We start from the raw sequence: 12,483 nt of genomic DNA on the forward strand, positions 1-12,483 counted from the left end.
TGTCTACTGTTTTGGTCACCCGTTTCATTTAGTCACACACATTACCAGGGTGTTGTCAGATTAGTTCTCTGGGGGTTTTGTAGTCATTTTGCTTGGTCATCCTTTTTGGTATATATGTGGAATGTTGAGCCATTTCAGTTGGAGCCTCATGCTTTATTAAAGATTTTGAGGGAAAAAAAGTACTTGGCATTTGTTCAATTGTAATTTGAGGAACAGAATGTTGGACTTCATTATTATTATTTTTTTTACAAAGAGACACTTTTGGGAGTCTTACTTCACCAGCGTTCCATCCATAATTTAGACAGGGCACTTGTTAGGGGTGGCTTTTTTTTAATGGCTTAAAAGAAGGTCAACTTGCTACGATTAAGTGGACTTCTTTATTTTTTTAGCAGACTTTGATGCCATCACGGACCCGATCATGAAGGCCAAGATGGTAGCCCTGAAGGGAATCAATAAAGTCATGGCTCAAAACAGCATGGGAATGCCCCCAATAGTCATTAACAGGTAAGACAAAAGCTCACCCTAATGCTAGCTCATTATTTGTGCTTGTGGGTAATATGTACATTCATTTAAAGGCTTTTTGTAATATTCTTTTGGTCCATCCAAAACACTATTGAGAAGCTTGGTATTGGATGGGAAATATTTAGAAGTAAATTTAATGTTCCCTAAAACAACGATCCTCTCATTTGTCTATGTGGCAGAATTCAGCAGACGCCAGGAGCACATGGACCAGATGCTGCCGCTGCTCTGCCTCAACATGTGCTTGGACAGGTAAGCATTGTGAATTAACCACTGTCTGTTTCATCTATTCTGCTAAAAAACAAGGCATCATTACCATTTGTTAATTGTTTTCGCAGGACGGGAAGTTGGCTCCACAGATGGCGAGACCAAACCCCCCAAATTTTGGACCTGGATTTGTCAGTGAGTGGACAACCCAACATTTTTTCATTTGAATTTGATCATGACATCCTTATTCACTTTAACCAAATTATTAATCATAGACCATTCTTTAGGTTTCTTCAGTATTTCATATGTTGACCACCATATCCAATCCAGGGTCATTTCGATTTCACCCTTTGGGATTTATACATACAAAGTCAAAATGACGCCTAACCCAGTCTTGTGTCTCAGACGACAGCCAGAGGAAGCAGTATGAGGAGTGGCTCCAGGAGACGCAGCAGCTGCTCCAGATGCAGCAGAAGTTTCTAGAAGATCAGATTGGGGCCCACAGGAAGTCCAAGAAGGCCCTGTCGGCCAAACAGCGGACCGCCAAAAAGGCAGGCCGGGAGTTCCCTGAGGAGGACGTTGAGCAGCTGAAGCATGTGACCGAGCAGCAGAGTGTGGTGCAGAAGCAGTTGGAGCAGGTAGCTAACTAAATGTAGCAGGAGTTAATTACCGGCATTCCATGTTGAAGGTTTTGAAAATATTGAGATCTTGGGTTTGACTTATGTTTTTTACATGACAAAATTTTACAACTTTACATAGATTTTACATACATTTTTACTTCTGTAACATGATTGGAAATTCTGAGTACCTAAATAATGTAAAGAAAGAGGAACCATATCTTAAGCCACCTGAATAGACTGATTCTCTCTGGAATCTTTGAGGGTCTATTTTAGGATTTGCCTCTAACCCTTTTGGTTTTAAGCACCGGTATCCCATCTTAAAGATTTTCTCTTGAAGTTAAACCTTTGTTGGCGGCTCTTTATCACGTCTTTCCTTTGTATTCCCGTCCCCTCAGAAATGGGAGAACACCTCAATTCTGACAATCTTAAACTTGATTATGACCTTGAACTTTTTGGGTTAAATGTCCTCCTCCTTGACAGCACACACTGAGCACACAAAGCTTAATTGCTGCAATACACCTGCTACTTTTATTTTTATTTATTTGATTTAATCTTTATTTTACTAGGCAAGTCAGTTAAGAACAAATTCTTATTTACAATGGCAAAACACCCATCACCACAACACAACAAAGAACTGCTTGTTTTATTGAGAATCAAGGGAAACATTACGCCCGAAAACAAACCTTTTGACCTTTTCTTAGCAACAAAGGGGCGACTTCGCTAATTATTTCCAACTGTTGTGACCTTTTCACTGTGGCGAGACGTGAGACTTCACTGTCGCATGAAGACCACAGGAGACAGCAGACATGATTTATTCTGTGACAATAACAGTCTACTCTGTCAACATTTTCACAAGGCTTTTTTAATAAGAGGTTTTACTAAGTAACTGCCAAAATAAAAGAAAGACCAACATAGTGTCTTAACAGGGCGTTGGGCCACCACGAGCCTCCATAACAGCTTCAATCCACCTTGACATACACTACCGTTCAAAAGTTTGGGGTCACTTAGAAATGTCCATGTCCTTGCTGCAGATACTCAACTAGTCAAAAGGCCAGTTTTATTGCTTCTTTAATCAGTACAACAGTTTTCAGCTGTGCTAACATAATTGCAAAAGGGTTTTCTAATGATCAATTAGCCTTTTAAAATGATAAACTTGAATTCACTAACACAACGTGCCATTGGAACACAGGAGTGTTGGTTGCTGCTAATGGGCCTCTGTACGCCTATGTAGATATTCCATTAAAAAAATCTGCCGTTTCCAGCTACAATAGTCATTTACAACATTAACAATGTCTACACTCTATTTCTGATCAATTTGATGTTATTTTAATGGACAAAAAATGTGCTTTTCTTTCAAAAACAAGGACATTTCTAATTGACCCCAAACTTTTGAACGGTAGTATAGATTCTACAAGTGTCTGAAAATCTATTGGAGGGATGCGACAGCATTCTTCCACAAATTCCATCAGTTGGTGTTTTGTTGATAGTGGTGGAAAACGCTGTCTACAGAATCTACAATAAGTGTTCAATTGGTTTGAGATCTGGTGACTGACACACACACACCCTTTAAACCCCCTATGCTCCTTTGAGACCCTCTTTCAAAGTCATTGAAATCTCTTCTAGCCATGGTAGACAAAATAATGGGTAACTGAGCATTTTTATGCATGACCCTAAGCTTGATGGGATGTTAATTGCTTAATTAACTCAGGAACCACACCTGTGTGGAAGCATCTGCTTTCAATAGACTTTGTATCCCTCATTTACTCAAGTGTTTCCTTTTTTGGCAGTATATTGTAAGATATTATGATAATGTTATTTACTTGGTAATGGTTCAATCTGATTTTTTTTTTGTGGGTAGGGAATTCATTGAAACATTTACTATATCACTAAGCATTCTCTAGTTCCAGGTAATTGCCAATTATATGGAGGCATAAGTAACAGAAAATAGTATTTGATCACTCTGTTCTTTCTGTGATTGCCAGGTAAATACCAATTTTAATTGGACTGGATACAAAAGTGGTGTCTAAAAATGTTTCTCAATGCCTTCTTGGACTGTGAAGAATTGGGTGGGATCCTGTCAATTTGCTCACATTTCTCTGTTTTATTTCTCTCTGGTAGATTCGGAAACAGCAGAAAGACCATGCAGAGCTGATAGAGGAGTACCGTGTCAAGCAGCAGCAGCAACGGCCTAGTCTCCAGGCTCCTATGATGCCTGGGATGCCTACTCAAGCTGCCCCTATGATGCCTGGAGCGCCCCCTATGGGCCAGCCCATGATGGGGCCCATGATGCCAATGCAGCCCCACCCCGGCCAACATAACCCTGCCCGCATTCCCAACATGCCAGGTTGGCACCCAGGGGGAGCCCAAGGACTGATGGGAGGCCCAGGTCCAAGAATTCCAGCTCACATGCCCCCACCGATGCCCCTTGCCAGCCCTGCCCAGTTGCCCCAGTTACCACCGCCCCAGTTAGCACCCCAGGCCCAACTACCACCTCAGCCCCCACCCTCAGTGGTGCCTGGCGCAAAAGCTACACCAACGGGAAACGGAACAGGTGCCCAGGGAGCCAGCGGTGGAAGTGGTGGCAACAGCCTCGCTGTGAAATTTGACGACAACAACCCATTCAGCGAGGGCTTCCAGGAGCGCGAGAGGCGGGACCGCCTGAGGGAGCAGCAGGAGAGACAGCGGGTCCAGCTGATGCAGGAGGTGGAGAGGCACCGGGCCATGCAGCAGCGGCTGGAGATGGAGCAGCAAGGCCTGGGTCTGGGGCCTACTGGGCTCCCATCTGGCCCTGGAGCTACAAACCCCGGAGGGGATAGCCTGGCCCACATGCCATTCTACAGTACTGATCTGCCCCAAGACTTCATGCAACCCTCTAGGCCTCAACAACAGCAGGGGCAGCTAGGGCCCATGTACCCCGAGCAGAGCAACATGCAGCCAAGCTTCACCAGCACTGGCGGGCCACTCCCAGGTCAGGGCTTTATGCCGGATGGTGAGCGCAGGTCCATGCCTGGGAACAGGGCATTTGGTAGTCCCGAGATGGGTCCCAATTTCCGGTCCAAAATCCCCATGCTACAGGGGCTTAACTACCCCCCTGGACAGCCCCGTCCCACTGGGTTCAGAGGCCGTGGGATGATGCCTCAGGTTGGGGGCGAGGGACATGGACCCCCGTTCGGAATGGACTCATCCACTCCCCTACCTCCCAACTACCCCGGCTCAGGCCAGTCCTTGATCCAGCTCTATTCCAACATCATCCCAGAGGAGAAGGCCAAGAAGAAGAGGAACAGGAAGAAGAAGAGAGACTCTGTCGACGATGCAGACTCAGTCAAGACCCCATCCACTCCCCACTCAGACCACTGCACCCCACTGACTCCCTCCCACGTGTCTGACACCTCATCCACTCCCACCCGGAGCCTCAGCATTCCTGGAGAGCAGGATCTGTCCGATCTTTTCCTCCCTGTGGGGTCCTCGGGTTTGGCCCCCTCCTCAGAACTGGAGAGGCAGCTCTCGGGCAGCAGCTTAGCCCAGGGTGGGCTCTCCAACATGGGCTCAGAGAATGACCGGGCCTCCCTGTTTGACGAAACCCTCCAAATCAAGCTGGAGAGGATAGAGACTGAGTGCAGAGGGGCTGCGGCAGCCAACGAAGGGTCTGCCTTGGGGCATGGTCCCCGAGCCGGGGGGGTAGTGAAGGAGGAGGGAAGCGAGGGGGGGCTCTCTTCGCCCGTCCATGGCGCCAAAGGGGGCGACGCAGGGAACGAGCTGCTTAAGCACCTGCTGAAGAACAAGAGTACGCCCCCGCCGTGTGCCAGCGCCAACCAGACCCCTCCCACACAGCAGATGTCCTGCAACAGCCTTAGCTCAGAGCAGGAGGCCTCGGCAGCCCTCAAAGCCACCGCCAAGCCGGCCTCCACCACCAACAACATGGTGAGAAGGGAAAGACCACAGACACTATAATCATCACACCCATAGGATACTACATGTTCTAAAATCAAACTATTTGGGTATAAAATGCACAAAAAATTCAGTACTATTCAGTACTACATTCCTAAAGAAAGCCCTTTGTTGTGTCTATATTATTAGCTCACATAGTAGCTCACCAACCTTGCTTGTATCATTGTATTTTCCCAGACTCCCCCGCACAGTCAGCTGACAGGAAGCACAGAGCTCCTAGAACCCTCGGTTCCGGCACAGGGCAAAAGGAAGCAGCAACGCAACAAACGGACGCCCAAAAACGGGGCGGAGAAACCGCCGTCACGCTACAAGAGGAGGAAGAAGGAGGAAGAGGAGAGGCAGATCGGTTATTCCAGTACTGACAGTCTGACCCAGCTCAAACAGGTACATGTCATAGTAGTCAGACACCAAACAGTGTTGAATGTGTTGATTAACTTGTGTTTATTGAATCTGCAGTGGCGATTTTAGCATGTAAATCTTGGTGGGGCAAACTCAACAAAAAATGTTTTTATGCATGGCAGCAAAGCCACTACACAACACATGAATTGCACTATAACGGTGACAAACAGTGCCCACAAACTGTTAGGGCCATACGTAAAGCTGTCCCAACAACAGAGCTTTCTTTTCAGCACCATGTAGTGAATCCTTACCACCGCTACACCTGGCTATCAGCGGAGTCTTGTCTGGCAGCGAAACAATTAATTCAGCCTCATTTACTGCCTTTAAAAAAACATAGCTGATATGGCTGACTTGCTTAAACAAATGTGGATTCCACTGACAATTGAGATGTACAAACTATGGCATAAGGGGACGACAATAGGATAAGAGGCATTCTGTAATTTCGATTAAGATGAGTGAGCTAAGACGGACGTAGTCAATATAACTTTTTTTCAGCACTTTTGAAATGTACAGCGACAGAATTCAGGGCATGGGCCGTTAAGAGTATTATCCCTGTTTATCAAGTCAGGACCATAGGATAAATAAAAGGGCCATAATAAGCAGACCATTAAAGCTCTTACAATATTCGATGATGACATTTCTCTAAAACAGGCTTTAGGCTACATGTGCACCACCAAGTCAGAACAGTAGGCTAAATTATGAGGGGGAAAGGGACAAAATTATTAGGGTGAGGCACATGGGCTACTAACAGCTTACTACACAACATACACTTAGTATTACTTTCTTAGCTACAGTATACATATCTTCCTGGCATATTACATCATTTATGCAGCAGCATACAAGCCATTTTGCACTTACCTTGTTCTGTGCTCACTTGAACAGGAAGGTGGTGTGGCGGTCCATCTTGATGGCAAATTTTGTCATAAGTCTGGCATTCTCTGGATTTATGGTGCTTTCAAGACAACTGGGAACTAAGTTTGAATCATGACGCCAGTGATGTTCAGGTCGGAGCTCTAGAAAGAGGCCTGAGTTTCCCGACTTGGAATTCCGAGTTGGATGACCGTTCAAAACGTATTTTCCCAGTCGGAGCTCGTTTCTTTCCGAGTTCCCAGTTGTCTTGACCGCGGCAGAAGTCATGCTGGATTGACAGTATGGCCAATGTATTCAACTTTTTCTGGCCCATGGTGTTGCATGTGAATGTTTATCATTTTAAGCATGGAAAAGAGGCCCTTAAACACATACTTGGACTACACACCTTCTCCACTGAATATCAGGCTACAGTAGTGATTGATTTTCAAAGCTTGCAGTTAGCCACTGATTCCTTCCAAACATTGTTGAATTTGTGATTTCCAACTTTTTGTGTAATGTTTGTCCATTGGCTGTTTTATCTAGAATTTCTCTTGATATGACAAGGATTTACCAGTAGATTGTTGACTTGATGTTGATGACTGCTTGTCTAGCTTGCTTGCTAAGATTTTGAAAGTATGATGTTGACATGATCAGTCCAATCAATGCTACAGTAGATATGACGTTGTTTTATCTGTGGCCAATTTTTGTAATTTTTGTTTTTATTTCACCTTTATTTAACCAGGTAGGCTAGTTGAGAACAAGTTCTCATTTCAACTGTGACCTGGCCAAGATAAAGCAAAGCAGTGCGACAAAAACAACAACCCAGAGTTACACATGGGATAAACAAACGTACAGTCACCTTGACCTTGAGCCTTCTTGGATTGGCACTTCTAATGTAAATCTATGGCAGCACCCAAGGGCCTTGAATTTTCTAGCTCTCCCTGTAGATTTTGCAGTGACGTAGTGTCCCCATGAGTGACAGAACACTGAGCCAATCACGGCACAACTAGAGAACATTAACATCCCCTACGCTCCGTATTTTCCCCTGGCTGCCCCACCACCACAGAAAGCACTGAGCTAGCCTGAAACATCTGCATTTTGGAGCTGACTTACTCAAGAAAACAAAAAAAAGACAATGTTTATATGCGGCTTTATTAACTCAATGATTCATTTATTTTTACATTGTTTGCAAACTGATATGTGACGCGTATTAATGCAAAAATAACATGCAAACGCCCCACCTGCCCTTTTTTTATTAAATCTTTATTTAACTAGGCAAGTCAGTTAAAAACAAATTCATATTTTACAATGACAGCCTACCCCAGCCAAACCCTCCCCAACCCGGATGACGCTGGGCCAATTGTGTGCCGCCCTATGGGACTCCAGATCACGGCCAGTTGCGATACAGCCCGGGATCAAACCAGGGTCAGTAGTGACACCTCTAGCACTGAGATGCAGTGCCTTAGACCGCTGCGTCACTCTGGAGTCCCATAGGACGGGTCGCCACTGTGAATATGTTGATTGGCTGATTTGGTCTGGTAGTATAGCCAGGCCTAAAACAAGAGTTTTATTTAGTACAAATGTCTGTATTTTGATCATTTAAAAAAAACAACATTTGATTGATGGTGTTTAATGTTGCAACTGTGTGGTGCCGCTATGGGCAAATTAGCACTCAGGCTGCTGCTGATTTTGTAGATGAACTTGTATCTGATATCTTCCTCTGTAGTTGCTATTTTTCTGTTAACACACCTCATAAATTACTGTCATCTTAATATGTAATTAATTTAGGTTTAATTGAACGTTCCGTGGATTTTTAAACGAAGCACTCGGAATTTGTGGAAGGCATAAACAGAATATTACATGGAAAATATATAGTACTTTTTAGGTGAATAATAATAAAATAAGGAAATTGCATGTCATTCAAATTATTTTATTTTACCTTTATTTAACTAGGCAGGTCAGTTAAGAACAAATTCTTATTTACAATGACGGCCTAGGAACAGTGGGTTAACTGCCTTGTTCAGGGGCAGAACGACAGATTTGTACCTTGTCAGCTCAGGGATTCGAACTTGCAACCTTTCGATTACGAGTCCAACGCACTAGGCTACCCTGCCGCCCCAGTAGACATGAGAAGATATACCATGGGTTATGCAGCAGTGAACTATTCTGCTTTTTGTCTTGACCTCCCAAGTCTCCGTACACTTTCGATAAAATGACTTCAGTTAATAACCGTCGATAGATTTCATTCAATTTCTAATCCTGTTAAGTGCTTACCTCGAAATTCAAGCAGTGCGAAAGCCTTTGGCCTTACTAACCCTATTTCCTCTCTTCCACCACAGCAGCTCTCTCTGCTGCCCCTGATGGAGCCCCTAATGGGGGTCAACTTTGCCCACTTCCCACCCTTCGGCAGCGGGCAGCTCAACGGGGAGAACAGGCTGTCGGGCTCCTTCGGCAGCGCCTCTCTGGACGGCGTGTCAGACTACTATTCACAGCTCATCTACAAGGTGAAGAGAGCACACCCTTAGGTCAAAAGTTGTGTAGGCACATTCGTCTGTTTTTCAGGTGAAGAGTACAACAAGGTATATCATAGGAAATAGATTTAATGGAAAAGGATACCCGCACACTGTTGAATGTTCCTGTATAGTCAAACACATTTCCCTAGTTGGGTCCAGTTAAAATGTCTGCTTTGCCATTTTGTAGCAGAACAACTTGAGCAACCCACCTACCCCTCCAGCATCACTCCCACCCACGCCGCCTCCCATGGCGAGGCAGAAGATGGTCAACGGGTTCGCCACGGCCGATGACCTCGCCAGGAAAGCTGCTGTCTTGGGCGGCCATGATGGTAAAGTGACTCGTGTTAAAAATCACTTCGGAGAAGTAATGCTGTGGTAATATTGTAGCTAATATTAAAGTGATTTAAAAGTATGTTATATATATATATATATATCAAAGAATCTTTGCTGGCATTTTAATGGCATGACACATTTCTGTGATCTGAAAATAAAAAGGACAATGCATTTTTGTTTTTCAATGGCTGAAATATGTTTGTTGTTGAATTAACATTAGTGATCAAAGGCCTGGGAGCCAAGCATCTGCCTACAGCGTTCCGGACAGAGGAAGACCTCATGGCCCATGCCATCACCCAGGGGCCCAAGACAGTGGACGTTCCCGCCTCGCTCCCCACACCACCCCATAACAACCAGGAGGAACTCAGGTGAGGACTTGCAAATCCACATTTCAATGGGATTTAGAGGCAGGATGGTTCCTACCTGGCTTCTGAATGAGTAACTATAGTAACTCACTTTGCTTCTCAGTGGAGTATTAAAGACTGACTTATATCCTGCTGTACTGCGCTGGCTCAGTGGTTGAACTAGTTTCCTTCATTCTGTGTACGTCCCAGGGGCCAGGACCACTGTGTAGACAGGGACACCCCCGACAGCTTTGTCCCCTCCTCATCCCCCGAGAGTGTAGTTGGCATGGAGATCAGCCGCTACCCCGACCTGTCAAAGGTCAAGGAGGAGCCCACCTCGCCTTGCTCCTCTCCCGTCATACCCATGCTGCCTAGCGCCAGCGGGAAAGGTAAGAATCACACATACACACCTTTCACTCCTGGCTGAAGTAGAGGTACCAATACATGGTACTTTAGAGTTATGTTGAGTTAGAAGTTTTGCTTGTTAGTAATACTAATCATTAGGTAGCCATTGTATTGGTGAGGACCTTTACGAATAATTCTCAGGCCAGGGTTATACAAGCATTTTAACTGCTGCTTTGTGTTAGTTCCTGTGTAATATTAGATTGTCTGGTTGTTTCCTTTAGGAACTGAGATAAAGCAAGAGGTCAAGACTGAACCCTCAAGCTCCTTCTTCGGGTCCCAGTTTGGACAGCCTCCATCCTGCACCAAAGCTGGCCTGGTATCCATAGAAATCACCTTGAATCCGGTCTCAGCGGAGGTGAGTGGCTAAACGCAACTGTAAACAACCCATTTTTACTATTATAGTTAAGTTTATTTCATGTTGTACACATTTGCAGCTATAGACTGAATTGCAGTGGACATAGTGAATACATACATATATGTAAATACACTACTGGTTAACCAAGCCAGACTATATACAACACATTCAAGAAAGCTATTTTCCATGATAGTCTCACGTATAGCTTCGGGCAGGCAACTAGATTCAGCCGTGGGATGATTTTTGTCGGGGGAAATAATTATAATAATTTGCACATTGCAAATTGACTACAACTAAGCCCAAAAAGAGCTTGTATTTGAAAATAATAATTTTATACCTTGATTATGTTGAGACACGATCACATGTATATATTTTTTTATTTGGGAAGCGATTTCCTAAATTAAACACAGTTTTTACAGAATTCCTGGTCATTTTAGTCCAAAACAAAATAATAAAAATAGGTTTCCCCCCAAAAATACAAAAATCACTCGCGGGCCGGTTTTGGGCCGCCTGTTGCCGACCCCGGTGCTGTTGTATTGACCACCACTGGCTATAAACTTATTTGACTTCCCTGACACTTCTGGACCTGCAGAACATCCCTGGCGTTGTGGCTGCGGTGGCCGAGCTACTGTGTGTGACCGTCCCCAGCAGCTACGAGGTGACCCGCAGCCCAGAGCGCAGCTCCCTGGCCTTACTGGCTGGACTCAAGGTGCCTCAGACCCAGGGAATGGACCCCCTTCACGTATCCATGTTTCCCCAGCACCAGCAGCCCCCCACCATGAGGTCTCTGAGACCCCCCGGATCACCCAATCAGCCCAGAATTAGCCAGCAGTTTCAGCCCATTGGCCCGCCCACCAGCGCAGGTCAGTACCCACCAGCAATCCAACTTTAATCTGCTGATGGTAACAACTGATAGTGATGGAAGAAATGAGGTTTCTGGCCCACAGAGCTGGTGCCATATCTTTAAGTGAAATTATTGCACAAAAACCTATCTTACTCCATTTAAATGTATGTATTCATCACTGTCATGTTATCAACAATCAAATGGCATGCGTTCCTAGCATAACTAGGAAACTTGTTCCTAAGCTTTTCATTTTGGTTATTTCAAAACCAGATTTTTCAGTTTGTACAAGCTATTTTGGTACATTTCTTTTAGCTCAGAAAATGGCAGGCAAATAAGCACTGTGATTAAGTTATTTTCCCACCCTCAATAAAGGCAATTGGCTGTTTAGAACAGATTTTGGGCAAAAGCTGGGCATGGAAACACCAGTCTGTGTGTGAGTCAGAAACCTCTCTACTCTCAGTGGATAGTCCCATCTAGCCTCGTATTGATCATGTCTGAGATGTGAAAAGTTAATGATTGGGGAGGTTGAACCTGTTAGCTCTTTGGCTAATTTGATTGTGAAGAAGCCCTTTTGAAATAACCCCAATGCAATCACAATATCTGTCTTTCACCCAGGTGTTTTTTGTCTTGTAAAGTGTTCTGTGATGTTGATGGTCAGTCTCATTTGATTTTGTTTGTGTTTTAGGTTCAGCTGCCAGGGGGGAGGGGCCTAAACCCCAGTGGTGCTGCCACTGCAAGGTGGTGGTTCTGGGAAACGGAGTGCGCAAGTCCACCAAAGACCTAGCCTGCAGCAAACGGGTAAGCCCCAGATCAGTTGTTGCTCAACTGAAGCAAGTGTTATTACTTAATATGAACATGTTTAGTCATTTAAACTGCAAAAGCCTGAAATTAATTCCTATCGTATGAATTGTCAATTATTTTAAGTATTACCATAATACTAGTAGTGTACAGTGAACATTATCAGAGTTTTGTTGATATGGAATGAGATTTATCTAAGCCCAACAATAGTAATGAAATAAAGTAAAGCTAACTGCCGTGACGCACCATCTGATTTACCACGAGATGAGTCGAGATGGCCCGAGTTGAGCATGTAACTGCCAGGCTGTTTAAATCAGGACGTTACCTTTTGATCTTCTCCTCCTGCCAG

The 12,483-nt window shown here is 44.6% G+C and overlaps 1 protein-coding gene across 12 annotated transcripts in view; it reads left to right on the forward strand.

The window, feature by feature from the left end:
* The window catches only part of LOC106579599 (histone-lysine N-methyltransferase 2C), a 339,418-nt gene that overhangs the window by 317,951 nt on the left and 8,984 nt on the right, over positions 1–12,483 (forward strand). For 8 of the 12 annotated variants that reach the window (XM_014159658.3, XM_045702708.2, XM_082965979.1 and 5 more), the window contains 13 exons: positions 390–504; positions 702–771; positions 858–921; positions 1,132–1,364; positions 3,465–5,267; positions 5,472–5,678; positions 8,882–9,046; positions 9,243–9,384; positions 9,609–9,756; positions 9,943–10,121; positions 10,359–10,492; positions 11,085–11,355; positions 12,022–12,134. In XM_014159658.3, the coding sequence (XP_014015133.3) occupies positions 390–504; positions 702–771; positions 858–921; positions 1,132–1,364; positions 3,465–5,267; positions 5,472–5,678; positions 8,882–9,046; positions 9,243–9,384; positions 9,609–9,756; positions 9,943–10,121; positions 10,359–10,492; positions 11,085–11,355; positions 12,022–12,134 (3,644 nt within the window). The remainder of the gene's footprint in view (positions 1–389; positions 505–701; positions 772–857; positions 922–1,131; positions 1,365–3,464; positions 5,268–5,471; positions 5,679–8,881; positions 9,047–9,242; positions 9,385–9,608; positions 9,757–9,942; positions 10,122–10,358; positions 10,493–11,084; positions 11,356–12,021; positions 12,135–12,483) is intronic. The other 4 variants (XM_082965972.1, XM_082965980.1, XM_082965973.1 and 1 more) reach the window with 3 other exon arrangements.

The sequence above is a fragment of the Salmo salar genome, chromosome 19 (assembly GCF_965601325.2).
Source record: "Salmo salar chromosome 19, fSalSal1, whole genome shotgun sequence".
In the NCBI taxonomy this organism is placed as follows: domain Eukaryota; kingdom Metazoa; phylum Chordata; class Actinopteri; order Salmoniformes; family Salmonidae; genus Salmo; species Salmo salar.